The sequence below is a fragment of the Giraffa tippelskirchi genome, chromosome 13 (assembly GCF_054371585.1).
Source record: "Giraffa tippelskirchi isolate mGirTip1 chromosome 13, T2T-mGirTip1v1.2.pri, whole genome shotgun sequence".
In the NCBI taxonomy this organism is placed as follows: domain Eukaryota; kingdom Metazoa; phylum Chordata; class Mammalia; order Artiodactyla; family Giraffidae; genus Giraffa; species Giraffa tippelskirchi.
Window position 1 is genome coordinate 40,595,650 of NC_137287.1, and position 13,710 is coordinate 40,609,359.

Consider the following 13,710-nt stretch of genomic DNA (forward strand, 5'->3'; position numbering starts at 1 on the left):
GTGTTCAGGCCCTCCAACCTGGCAACTCGTCGTCATGGCAACCCCAAGCAGGAGGCAGAGCCTGGTGTGTGGTGGGAGGGCCTCGGGCCGCTGGGTCAGGGAGCACAGCGGGCAGGCACGAGGACACGGTGCTGGCTCAGCCAGAACAGTCCAAGGAGGTCAGGGGGCCCCAAGAACCCAGAGCCCAGCCAGAAGCCATGGGGGCTCCACGCACGGGGTTCCTGGGGTAGTGGTGTCCAGCCTGTCCTGTGGTCAAGCTCTCCCGGAAGTCCCGACGTGGGTTCCTTGCACCTGTGTAACAGGCTGCCCTGAGCCTGTCCTGGATACGCTGAGGACTCACGGGCACCTTAGCACCCTGGGACGGTGTCCTGGCTCCCTGGGGAGGGCCACCCTGGTGATGGGAACAGCCCCACGTCCCCACGTTGGGGGGGACCTGCTCCAGCAGGTGAGATTCGGGGGACAGGGCCAGGGGTCAGCACCAGACGTGGGCCCGCCTGGTCTGCGGGTGCTGACCTCGAGGTACGCACTCGACCCTGGCTCTAGGGAACGTCACCCCGCCACGTGCGGGTTTGACGCTGCAGGCTGAGGGAGGAGGGGTGCAGGAGCTGGCAGCCTGACTCCCTGGGGCAGGGAGGCAGCAGCGGGGCGCCTGTGCAGGCAGGCAGGCAAGGACAGCGGCAGGCGGCAGTTATCGGAAATGTTTTAATCAGAGGATTTTAGACACAGACCACAGTTCCTTACACGTTATGAGGCGCCTCATGCTGGGGACGCATGCTCTTCCTTTACAGTAGAGACAGGGTGGTCACATTTCATAGTTCTTGCTACACGAGTCACATCTTTCCTAAGACAAGGACTGTGGCACAAAAGGACATTTCGTTAGCCAAAGTCACGACAATTTTCTAGAAACGCTGATTATCTTAGAATGCTTTAACTAGAAAATAGATTGAATTTCCATATATATTAACCATATACACGGTAACTATTATGAAGAATAGTTTCGTCATTACAAAATAAGATGTTCTATGAGAAGTTACAAATACACAGCCAGAGGACCCCCCAGGGCCCTCTGTGCCTACATATCGTGGATGTCAGCAGCTCATGCAAGTCCAGCCCGGAAAGAGGGCGAGCTACAGGGGCCTTGGAGCCACGGCCCCCAGCTTCCAACATGATCCTGTCGCTGGGCAGTGGGTCCCCAAGTGGACCTTGGCCCCGCCCTACTTCCTGTCGGGGGTCGGGGTGATCAGTCCTCCTCGGGCTCCTGGAGCGTCACCCTGCCCTCAGCCTGTGGGCAGAGTCACAGGCACTGGTCCGCCAGTGAGGGTGAGGGTCCGCAGGGTGGGAGGGCAGCCTGGCCCCGGGCCTTGTTGGGACCCGGGGGCCAGGTCCCCGCCTTGGTGGTTCCGGGGTGCAGGACCCAGGCCCAACAGCACCTGCCTCTTCCTGTCTCCATCCGCAGGGTGGCGGCCTGCTGCCAGGGCCTGTCCAGGAGCAGGGGCGGGGGGTGTGGGGCTCCGCTCATTGCTCAGGCCTCAGGCCTCCCTGCAGTCTGGGCTCCATCGCTGGGCCCGGCAGCCCTCGGCCACCTGCACCGCAGTCCTCCTGCCTGCCTGGCATGGGTCAGCATCTCCCACTCCTGACGCCTGGGCATGAGCTTGACAAAATGCCAGTTCCGGCCTGACCAGACCTGACCCTCCAGCGTCTGCAGCCCTGAGCCCAGCGTGGTGGGGAGAGAACGCCTGACACTGTTTACAGAGGATGGGGCCGGGGGCACACGGAGGCCACCTGCTCACTTTTAATGATGATAATGCAACAAAAACCTTTATATAAACAGTTTATTTACTCTAAACAGCAACACAGACAAACGCCATATAAACACAAAGGAAGTGATGCGGAAACGCGACGCTGGCTGGCTGGGGCTCTGGGGCTCTGGGGCTCTGGGGGGCGGGCGGCTCTGCTTTCCTGCGTCGTGCGGCCAGCGGGAGGCTAAGTGCAGCTCTGGGCAGCGTGGAGCATGCCTGCATCCACGAGCAAAGGGAATGCGCTCCTCGGGACTCATCCAAGTATAAAAGTTTATAATTTTACAGCAGTTGAAATACTGACATCAATATTAAAATAAAAGCAAGTTTTACATAACAATCAAAAATACAAAAGACTGAAGGAAGAGACCCTGTATGAAAAACTGGGCGATTCAGCGAGTCGAGACTGTACCAGTGGCGGAAATGGAAAATGGCGCCCGCCCACCACCCCCCCCAGGTGACCAGTAATTGTAGAGCAACGTTAGATTTGCAAAAATGTTGTAAACAAGTTCTTGCCAAACCAATCCCTTCCTTTTACGGTGCCACAGGTTGCTGCTTATGAGGGAGCAAACTTCTTGGCTTGTGCTCGAACCCTTTTCTCATATTCCACTCTGTTTTGGCTGAGGAGGTCAAGAGAGAGACACGTTAGAAGGTGCGGCTGCCGCCCAAGCCGTACCAGGAGCCTGGGGCAGCCTGCAGGCTCACTGGCCAGCAGGGAGCAGCAGCTCCTGTCTGAGGCAGCCTCCACCACCCTGGTCAGTGCAGGAGCCAGAGCATCCACGCACCTGCCTCAAAACCAGACAAGCCCCGGGGTCTGCCCCTGGCTCTCAGCGCTGCACGTGGGACGCTTACAGCGGCAATACAGCGGTGAGCAGGACCTATGCTGGGGCTCCAGGGTGAGAACTGCCCTTGACGAAAGGGGTGCTGTGCCCCAGAGGGGAGACGCCACTCAGGACAGAGGCTCGTCGGGGACACGCACACAAGTGCGTGGAAGAAAGCAAGCCAGCGCCCCCCCAAGCTATGCTCTCAACAAGCATGGCCCCTCAGCGTGCCGACCCCAGCCTGAGGCCCAGTGGTCACCTCCGGCCAGGCGCGGGGTGGCAGAAGCTGCCTGGCTGAGCCCTAGCGCCCTGCCTGCAGCCTCCCTAGGGAACAGCTGCAGCGCCCGCAGCGGGAGAGCTCGAGCCGCCTCACGAGCCGGGAGCGAGGCCAAGCAACCAGTGCCTGCAGCAGGCTGAGTGCGCCTGAGTTCAGGCCAGCAGCGACCACACCCCTGGGTAGAACTCGGGTGCGGACTCTGGAGCGCTGCACACCGCTACCAACATGGAAACCCAGGAAAACTGGCCTGAGTCACTGCTCCCCAAGCTCGTGGGTACAGGAGACTCCCTGACTTCGTGGGTCACGCTCCTGTTGCAGGGCTCAGCTCAGGTGTGTACTCACTGACCTTACCTATAAAGGGTGCAGAACTCAGCACCCAGCACCCAGCTCAGGGTCAGGCAGAAGTCACTGTACACCCAACCCGGCAGTGAGAACGTGCTTGCTAGAACCATGAGCAATGCTTCCCCAACAGGGGCCCAAGGAGGCAGGAGGGCTGAAGGCCGGAGGGGAGTGGGCCAGGGGCTCAGGGACTGGAACTTTGCCCTGCCGGGGGGCACCTTACCACCCTTGGCCAGTACTGGGACTCGCCCAGGGACCTGAGCCACTCTGGGGAAACAACTTGGTGCTTCTCTCGGGGGACTTGGGCAGCTGGGGTGCTGGCCGCTCAGCGGAGCCTGAGGACAGCCCCAGCCTCGGCTCCGCCTCCTCCCCATGCTCTCCAGGGAGGAACGGCAGGCACCTGGGCTCCCTTCCCCAGTCCCCTCAGGGAAGGGTGGGGCTGTGGTGCCAAAGGCCCCACCCAGGCCAGCCTGGGAAGGACCAGGGCGCCAAGTGTAATGGCTGCTGCCCAACTCCATCACCCCAGGATTGCTCCCTCAGCCCCGACCCTGGACACAGGCCCCAAGGGACATGCAGGAAAGGGCTGGGCGTGAACCAGATGCCTGGCTTCGCACCCTACTGCCGCCCCTGCCCCCTGGAGAGGCACAACCCCCCGCGGGACAGGGAAGAGGGGCTGGAAGACCAGGGGCCAGCAGCAAGGCCAAGGCGGGAGGCTGGGGTCCCTGGTTGAGTGGGCTGCTGGTCATCCCTCCTCCAGGGCCCACTGAGCTGGACGAGGGTCAGAGGCACAGGACCAGCCAGGGCTCAGACACAAAGCGGTCAGCCCCCGAGCTCCGCCTCCTGATATCCCATCACCCGTCCCCCCTCCCCGCGCCCTGCTTCCCCCCGCCAGGGGCGGCCTAGACTGGCCTTCAGGGAGGCCAAGGAGAGGGCACAGCGAACAAGTGGATCACTACTGACCAGTAGATCGTGTAGGCCTCTGCTTGAGCTGGGTCTTGGATATTTGGTTCATTTAGAAGTTCCTGTATTCCTAATAAGATCTGCACAAGAGAAAACACAGTGGTAGGAAAGGCCGCGCCCCGGCCGCGGTCTGGGCTCCACTGGGGAGGGCCGGGGCGGGCATACCTGCTTGATGGTGATGGCTGGCCGCCAGTCCTTGTCCTCCTCCAGGATGGACAGGCACACGGTGCCTGAGGGGTACACATTTGGGTGGAACAGCGGCGGTTCAAACTTGCCTGCGGCACAGGGAGGGAGGAGACGTTTCTGGAGGCAGGTGCCCCCTTGCCCAGGGCCAGCCGCTCCCCTGGCGCCCCTCCCCCACACCAGGCGCATGGCCAAAATGACCCGGAAAAAAACAAAAAACAAATTGGCCCCAGGTAGGAGGCGGCAGAAGCGAGCAGGACGACCCAACAAGCCCAGAGGGGAGGCCCTGTCCTCCCGGCTCCGCAGTGGGTGGGTGGGTGGATGGGACATCCGAGCGCCACGCCCTGGACGGGACCCTTGCCCCACGCCCTCCCAGAGGCCTGGCTCAGGAAGAAGGCAAGGAGCCCCCGTAGCGGGCGATGATTGGCCTGGGGGGCGCCGGGCAGAAACCCAGGGGCCCTTCCCCACCAGTGGGCATTTTCAAATTCATCCTGCTGCAAAACCAGAGGCTTTTAGGACCATACAGTCTTTCTCCAAAAACAAAAACCATAGAAAGTTGACTTTAAGGAAAAATATACACATACAAAATTTGAAACTATAAAAACAGCAGGAAAAATCTGCCACCCTGAGCCCCACCATGGACCGTTCACTCACCTGCTGCTTTGGTCAGTTTTCTCACCTGGACACTTTCCCCTCTGTCTAAACGAGTCACACCCAGAAGAGGGTAGCAAGTGCAGCACAATGTACTTAATGAATTACCAAAGGTGAGCACACCCACTCATTCCAACAGCTTCTAGAAACCTGCCTCGTTATTCCAACCTGTACCCCTGCCTGGGGCTCCTGCTCTGCCCTGGGCGCAGCCCACCCCACTACCCGGCGGGCCTCGCTGGCAGGCCTGTGCGCAGGCCCACGAACCTCAGGGCACACCTGAGCTGCTACGAACAAAGCCACAAGGCTTCCTCAACATGAGCAGATGCTGCTGGTTTGCACAGCGGCTGCACCAATTCACACGCCGCCAGCAGGTCTTCGGTCTCCCAGGCTTCACGACCGTGCCAATTTGGTGGCGCCCACCGCCCGTGGTTCCGATGCATGGCTTGTCATGCCCGGTCAGGGCTGCTTCTCTGGAAAGCTCTTGTTCAATCCCTGGCACGTTCTTCCTGTTGACTTGCAGACACTCTTTATACACATACACACAGGACACAGGCCCACAGTCAGGTATTTGTCCCCCACTTCGAGTCTCTTTGCTCCTTTAATTGTAGATATTGCTTTCCATCTTTAACCGATTGCTGAGGCAGCAATCTTGCTTCTCATGCAGAGAGGACGCTGGCCCAGCACCAGCACCCCGAGCCCCGCTGTGACCTTAGAGCACCTCATGGGCGCAGCTGACCGCAACTGAACACAGTCAGCTCCTCCCGTTTCCGACATGTGCGGGCCCTCCTTCCCTCTGCACAGCCTTGAGGGCTGCCCCAGGTCTCTCTGGCCTTCTGCTGAGCACAAGTGCACTGGGTCCCTCCTCAGTGAGCGCCAGTCCGGGGACAGGCGTTGCATGTGGCCTCAGGAGGCCCGCCGAGCACTCTCCAGGGGAGCACTCAGGGGAGCGCTCAGGGCCGCTGGGCTTTCCCCCGGACCCCAGTTGGCTGGAGAGCCTCTTCTGCAAAGGGCCGTCTGAGCTGACGGCTGCTTGCCTCTCCTCACCAGGGTGCAGGGGCTCCAACAAACATGGGGCAACAACCGACAGACACATCCGTCTCTGCTCCTCACACTCACTGCCTTGGGGGAGGGCATGGTCCTGACTGCAGGGCCACCCAGCTCATTGCTTTCCCTGATTGTTTCTGGTTAAGGGCTCTCGTCTGCCGACATGACAGAGGGGGCTGTCTCCCCAGCAGCTCCTCTCCCTCGGGCACCAGGATCCCCGGGAGCACCCATCCCTCTTCTCCCACCCCGCCCCCACCTCCCACATGGCCTCTATCATCGGCTGAGGACGCGGCTGGCCTCTCTGGCTTCTGCTCTGCAGGCCTGTGCCCCCATCAGGGTGGGCTCAGCCCATGTCCATCCTGCAGGTCTGGGTGGTCTCCCACCTAACGAGCCTCAGCCTGGGCCTCAGGACCCCCGGCCCCCACCCGAGCACCAAGGATGCGACTATTCTCAGCACTTGCCTCCCCCGCATTCCAGCCAGGGTGACAGCTTCCAGAAAAGTCTGCCTGATCACACTGGACCTGCAAGCAGAGCCGAGAGCAGGCGCAGACACCCGAGGTCCCCCGAGTTGCGCACGCACTTGTCCTGCTGGGGCTAGAGGCACCCACACCCTTTCTGAGACGTTTGACTGCTTTTCAGCAGAGAGGGCTTCTTTTGGGCCACACTGCAGGGCTTGTGGGATCTTAGTCCCCCAACCAGGGATCGAACCCCTGCCCGCAGTGGTGAAAGTGTAGAGTCCTAACCACTGGACTGCCAGGGAATTCCCTTTAAAATTTTTTTCTATTTTTTTTTCTCCAGCAGTGAGGTCTCGCATCTGTTGGATTTACCCTGTGGTATCTGATGTACGTAGTATACTTCAGAAGACACCATCTCTTGTAATCACATGAAAACAGACTTTTCTGAATTGCTCTTTCATTCAGCAGCCTTAGACTTGGAGAGATACTGGCTGGAGTCTTGTCCTCCAATTCCACTGTGGCTTCTTCCTGTCTGGCTATGTCGGCTTGGAATTCCAATACAGGGTGGGAGGAGGGTGAAGAAAGCTGCTACAATTTATCTCATTTCTTAAAGATATTCTCTAAGGTAGTAACTATGTGGCAAAGAATTGAAACAGCAAAGAACAATCCAAATGAAGTCAGTCTCCATCCCAGGGGCTGACTGTGGGTTTCAGAAATTCTTCCAGCCCTGCCTTTGTAACAGACACACTCCTGAATCCCCAACCACCAGAGTGAACGCCGACAGTCTTGCCCCACCACACCAGGCGCTGGGGGCATCCTTCACACGCTGGGCATCAGCTAATGCGCTCAACGAACCAGCCGCAGCGTTTGCTGATTTCCAGCTACAAAGAGGAGGGGCCTGGGCTCTGCCTGAGCTCTGCTGAACTGCTTTTGGAGGTCTGCCTCAGCACCACCTCAGACGCAGCTGGGCCCTCTCCTCCCACCACCTTCTCTGGAGGCGCCCGTGTGCCATCCACGCAGGGGGGATACACAGCACCACCAGGTATGAAATCCCAACAGGCAACAAAACCCAGAGCAGGGGAGGCTCTGGACCTCGGTCCTTCCGCACACCTGCCTCCCTCCAGGGCGGGCAGCTGGTGGCAGCTGGTCCCTGCTGGGCATTAAGGGTCCAGGGGCCCCAGGGATGAGAGTCGGGTTCTGAGATCTGAGCCTGTTTTGTGCACTCCCGCTACTGGGGTGGAAAGAGACTCACACCCACAGCCCACCTCAGGGACCAGAGGCTCTGGAGCCGTCGGGAGCAGACGGGAACACATGCACGGCTCCCCCGGCCCAGGCTCTCCAGGCCCAGGCTCTCCAGGGGGACCTGGGACCACCTGCTGAACATGATGGGAGCCAGCTGACTCCTGAGGACCTCGTCCCACTTACATTTTGGCGGTGAGGATGGGTAATCGTCTTTGAACAGCATCCGTAGTTTAAACAGGCCTCCTTCCCATGGAGTCTGTTGGGAAATGAAACTGTGATCAGGAGTGCTGGTGGCCAGGCCCCAAAAGGGGCAAGGGGGCCTGCTCTGGCCACACCCCAGGACCAGGAGGGCCCCGAGAGGCAGCTCCCCGGGACTCTTGGGGCCTCCATGGCCCCAAGGGGAGACGGAAAGGGCCTTCCCTGGAGGAGTAAGTGGCCCCGGGGGGCTGCTCCCCAGATCCACACCAAGCGGGCGTGGTGAGGACTGAGGGTGGGGGCTCCCCAGGAGGGACATTCTGCAAAGCCGCTCCCTCACGTCCCGTGGGCCCAGGCAGCCTCCTGGCTCCACAGCGCGTGCCGCCCCACCCCTCCCCGCGCCAGGTCCCACTCCTGCTGCATCTTCACACCAGCCACAGGAGGGGTGCAGGGGGGAAGCTCTGTCACCACCTGGGCACCTCAGGGGTCTCCTTCCTTCTGCCTCCAAAGCCCACAAAAGCTTCCAACGTTCCAGTTCCAGTGCACCCAGCAGCACCGTGGCACCAAGTGAAGGACACAAGGCCAACAGGGCCACCTCAGGTGGCAGAGGTCGCATCTGTGTCTAAGGATCTGCCAGTGTCCAAGGCTCAAACCCCTCCGCCCCCAGCCCTGGGAGCATCGCTTCAGCCTCAGCGCATCCCTGGCCCCTCCACCAGCTCCAGGGCTCCTCCTGCTCCCGGACATGGCAGTGGGACCCCACGGTGCACTCCCCAACTGCTGCAGCCCAGCTCCTTTCTGAAGTAAGGCTGCCCAGGGCTCACATGTCACCCTAACCTTGTCCCCAGGCCTGCGTGACGGTCACAAGCATCACGCACACCTGAGCCTGGTCCTTCTGAAGGGGTGGCCCCTCTTACCCCCTTCTTCCCAGGAATGGCGCACTCCCAGTTCATGAGGTTCATCGTGCCATCAGGGTTTTTTGTCGGGACGGCCACAAAACCCTGAGAGAAAAGAACACAAGCACATCAGCACCGGGCAGCAAGTCCCCGCTCCTGGGATCAGCCCTCCAGCATCAGCCCAGGCCAAGCGGTGACCCGCAGGGAGAGGACATTCTGATCAGGGGACACCATCACCCTGCCGCATGAGGAAATAAAGCTTTCCTTACAAACGGGTGGTCTTTTCTCCAAGCTTTCCTCTCCTGGGCGAGTCTGCTGAGGGCAATCCCCGACATGTTCGCGTCCCTGGAAGAGCCGGGCAGAACGTGTGATGAGCAAAGGTAGCTGCGGGCCCTCCGCCCCTCACCCCGCGCCTGGCCCAGCCTGAGACTTGATTCCGAGCAGCAAGCAAACAAAGGCTCCCAGCGGCCTCACAGGCTCTCTGGGCATGCTTCCGTCTGGGGTCTGCATGGGGGTCATGCCCCCTGGGGCACCCCCAGCCCCCAGTAGCAGCCCTGCCCTCTTTGTCCTACAACCCTGGCTGGAGTGACAGGGACCCCGATACCACTAGGAGGGGCAGGAGCAAGACTGGGACATCCAGAAGGCCAGCCTGAGACCCGGGGGGTGGTCACTGAGCACAGGGATGTGAGGGTGCTGCCAGAATCCATGCTTGGGCCCAGCCAGGAGGGGAGCCCATGCTCTGGAAGGCGGCCTTGGGCATAAAGCAGCTTAATCACACGAGGGGCAGGGGCCACACAAGCCCAGCCTCCAGCAAACCCCACCACCAGGTCATCCACGGCCCCACCACTTCCTCATCTGACACCCCACCCAAGGACCTGCTGCCACGCTGCCTGTCCCCCAGACTTTGGGGAAGTCAGCAAAAGGCGCAGTGGGCCCTGTAGCCAGGCTACTGGGGCCCCTGGTCACTTCTGAATGTTACCCTCACCCCAGGACCCCAGACCCTTAAGGCGGGGCCCATCAGCATGCAGATCTACCGCCTGTCGCCGTCAGATCGCTTCCCGGGGCTGCTGACCCAGTGCGCACACCAGGCCAGGCACGGGGCCCCAGATCAGAACCCCGCTGCCCTCGCTGTCCTTCTGCCCACAGGAACCCGGCCCCTAGAGGTCACAAAACCTGCTGGGGAATCTGACCCTAAGTGTGTTTGCTGGTCTTCAAGTCCGTGGGAACACTGGAGAGTACCCTGAATCAAGTACCTTCACAAGCACGTCTTTAACCATACTGAGGGGAGGGTCTCCGAGCCGGGCACGTCCACTGTGTGGCCGGCTCACCCCTCCTCGCACCTCTGGCAGGGGAGAGGCCCAGCACCTGGTCTCCTAGGACAACCAGCGGTGCTGTCCACAGCTACAAAACAAATTTCCGCCAAAGACAGAACAAGAAACCAGCCAGGCCTCCCAGTGGTGCTGGCCCTGCCCCAGAGCGGGGGACCAAGCCTCAACTCAAACCCAGGGGTAGAAGGGCCGCTTCTCACCGCGGCCCCTGGCCCATCATCACTTGGCTCAGGCTGACCCCCAACTTCTCCAGCAAGCCAAATGGCGACCTTGTCCCGGCACCAGCCGCTGGTGGCCACTCTGGTGTGCCCATGTCTGTGCAGGGGAGCGGGGTCAGGTCAGCAGGTCAACAGCAGAGCCCGGCCCTGGGTGGCTGCTTCTCTGGCTGCTTGTTCCCAGGCCCAGTGGTCCCGAGGAGCCAGAACTCTGCAGGGGTCTGGCTCCTGGACCACTCCCCTATAAGTAAGCATATGGGGGGTGGGGTTGGGATCGCCACCACAGACTCCAGCCTCACCCAGGAGCCCAGGTCTCAGGAAGTGAGGTGACTTACTACAGACACCAGACAACTGGGTGCTGTGAGTTGTCAAGAAACACGGAGACTTGTGTCAACAGCAGGAAAAGCAAGCGTCAAAACTCTAGCTCCCACGCAGGAGACCCTGGGTCCTAGTGGTGGTTGGCTGGCCACCTGGGCACTGCCTGCAGCACCAGGCTCAGTCCAGAAACAGGAGAGTGGGAGGCAGGGCCCAGTTGTGAGGCACTGGGGTCACTTCCCTCAGGCAGGGAGCCAGCAGAGCAGAGGGGAGCCCCAGTTAGCTTTTGTCTTTAAGGTCCTCTCTGGTTAGAGGTGAGGGCAGTAATCCTGAAGTCTGAAAACCCTTCACTTCACATGACCCTTCTAAACAGAATTCACCCCCGCCTCATCCCCATCCCCAGGGCCGATGGGAACGCCTCCCCCTCCCCCGGTGGGGGCTTAGGGACATGCAGGATGTCCTACACGAGCCCCTCACGAGCCAGGGCAGAACATAGGGCACATGCTGCGGCCACCTCTGAACTGTCCCACACGGAAGCTCAGCGGCAGAGACAAGCAGCCTGGCTTTCCCTGCAAGGCGAAGTTCCCATTGAGTCTGCACTCAGCAAGGCGTCAAGACTGGTTCCTGGACCTTGGGCGGCACACGGGTTCTGGAATGGGCAAGCTGGCACTTGAGGGCTCTGGAGCGGCAGGGCTGGGCCAGGACGAGGAGAGGCTGGTGGGGTGATCCTGAGTGCTGCATGCCTGCTGACAGCATGCCAGGACCCCGCCACGGGCCACCTCTTCTGCTGACAAGGAACAAAGCTGCCTCAGCAGACCCTGTAGGAGCGCCAGCTGCGATTGTCTCAGATGCAAAAGGTAATGGGGGGGGCACAAGAGCTGCTGCAACCCCATCCTTGGGGGTGACAATCAAACCGGGCACCAGAAAGACCGATGCTGCAGCCAGAGCAGAGTCACAGGCACACACACCTGCACCAGCCCAGAGAGAGGCCGGCCTCTCGCTCCCCAGGAGAAAGCAGCCAATTTGCTACATTTTAATTACAACACAGAACCACTCCTTCAGCATCCCACTTAGAATCGAATCAGCTTTTCCCAACTGACAGGAAGGCACTTAAGGAGCTGTTAAGTGTTAGGAGACTCTTCAGAGCAGCAAAATCACTAGGAGGCAAAGACCGGATATCCATGACCTGCCAGAGACAGCCTGCAGCACAGGATCTGGGTCTGGGGTAGACCCTTGAGGTCTGTAGCCACCCTTCTCCAGCGTCCGCTGTGCTTGAACCCACTCTTCTCAGATCACGCTCTGGTAGCCGACAGCACTGTGAAGCCACTTACTGGCTGCAGGTGAGGGCCAGCGGCTTCCCTCTCCCACCTCAACCTTCTCATCCGTAAAATGGGGGATAGCACTGTGAGCCCAGAGGTCGGCCGGGGATGAAACCGATGAAGGCTCGCGGCCCTTGGTGGGCTTTCCCACCCAACCCTAAACTTGCCTTCACTGGCTTCATCTGCGCTCAGGAGACCCCCCCGAGTCCAGGTGCGCTTCCCTGGTCATTCCCGACACGCCTCCCAGGAAGCCCGACTGTTTCCAAAGCAAACCCAGAACCCCCAGCGCGACTCACGTGCAGCACGATGCAGAATTCACCCCTAACCCACCCGAAAAGCCAAAAGCAAGTCAGGACAAACATGGGATCCTTCTCCCCCTGCTGCTGGGCAGGTTCTCCGTCCACAGGCTGGGCTTCCTCTGGAGCAATAAACACTGAGGACAACACCGAGGACACGGGCTTACGAGCAGACCAACGAAAGCCAACTCCGCAAACACAGAGGAGTAACTCTGCGAACGGAGCTTGTTTTCAAATCATACAAACCAAACCAGTTACTTCTGTGATTCAGGGACAGCTGCTGGCCGTTACCATCAGCCCAGCTAATCATTCCCTCCCCTTCCTCTTACTCGCGAAAACTACCAGCTCCAGCCTCCGTGCAATTGGTACAAAGCAGTCTTGGGACGAGATCTCGCCGGCAAGGGAAGCGCGAACACTCGGTGGGGTCCCCCCAACGGCGAGCGGAGCTCGGAGGCGCAAGAGCTCTGGCTTGTTTTCGTTTCCAGGCATCACACGCCACCCCCAAACGCGCCGGCGCTCCTGCAGCGCGCGGCTTTGCACTCTTTGTGCGGCGCGTCCTCTCCCCGGCTGGAACGCGCCACAGGTTCGCGCGCAGACCGTGACCCCGGAAACGCTCCGCCTGAGCGGAGGGCTCCGCGCTCCTGTCAGCGCGGCCCGAGCCGAGCGCGCCGTCGGCCGCCCCGAACGCGAATCGCCTCGGGCGCGCGCCCGGGGGAGAGGACGCCCCCACCTCGCGGGCCGAGGCCGCGGCGGGTCGGGGGCCGGGCCGCCCGAGGGGAGCCCGGCGGGCCGGCCCCCGCCGCGGCGTCAGCAGCCCGGGGCGGGCCGGTCCCCGGGAACGGGCTGGGCCGCGCGCGGAGGGCGCCTGCCTGGCCGGGCCCGCTGGCGGCGGAGGCCCGGCGCCCGCGCGCCTGCCCCGCGGCGCTCACCTCGGGCGGCCCGGCCCGGCGAGCGAGGCGTACTAGGCGGCGGCGGCGGCAGCGGCGCTCCCTTTGTCTCGGGACTTCCCTCCCGAGCCCGCTCAGCGCGCAGCCCGAGCGCTCGAGGACCCCGGCGCGGGCGGGGCGGGGCGGGGCGGGGCCTGCGGGGCCTGCCCGCCGCGCGCCTGCCTCACACCGCGCCGCCACCGCCGCCAGCCCGGTGCCGCCCGCGCCGCCGAGCGCCGCCCACCGCCTGAGTCCCGCCGCCGCGCGCCCGCGCCCCGGGCCCGGCTCGGGAGCCCGGCCGGGGGGCGGCTTTCCAGTCAGGCGGTACCATGGACACCTGCGTCCTTAAAGGAGCCGCGTCCCGGGTGTGAGGGAGCGTCTGTAAACTCCCCTTCGCGGGGCACTGTTCCCCGCGAGGACGGGCCGGCGAGCGGCGGGGAGGCAGGGCTGCCGAG

General features: G+C 61.6%; 1 protein-coding gene across 3 annotated transcripts; it reads right to left on the reverse strand.

Annotated features, from left to right (window-relative positions):
• Positions 1–1,818: 1,818 nt before the first annotated feature.
• Positions 1,819–13,348, reverse strand: UBE2I (ubiquitin conjugating enzyme E2 I). 3 transcript variants are annotated; one of them, XM_081555699.1, is made up of 8 exons: positions 10,735–13,348; positions 10,385–10,640; positions 9,126–9,201; positions 8,878–8,961; positions 7,952–8,024; positions 4,359–4,468; positions 4,194–4,273; positions 1,819–2,416 (listed from the first exon to the last, which is right to left on the reverse strand). In XM_081555699.1, the coding sequence occupies exons 2-8, from the start codon at positions 10,495–10,497 to the stop codon at positions 2,353–2,355; spliced, it is 600 nt and encodes a 199-aa protein (XP_081411825.1). In that variant the 5' UTR covers positions 10,498–10,640; positions 10,735–13,348; the 3' UTR covers positions 1,819–2,352. The 3 variants fall into 3 exon arrangements, with proteins under 3 accessions (XP_081411825.1, XP_081411826.1, XP_081411827.1); XM_081555700.1 differs by lacking the exon at positions 10,385–10,640 and having other exon boundaries at positions 13,259–13,348; XM_081555701.1 differs by lacking the exon at positions 10,385–10,640 and having other exon boundaries at positions 12,659–13,348.
• Positions 13,349–13,710: the final 362 nt, after the last annotated feature.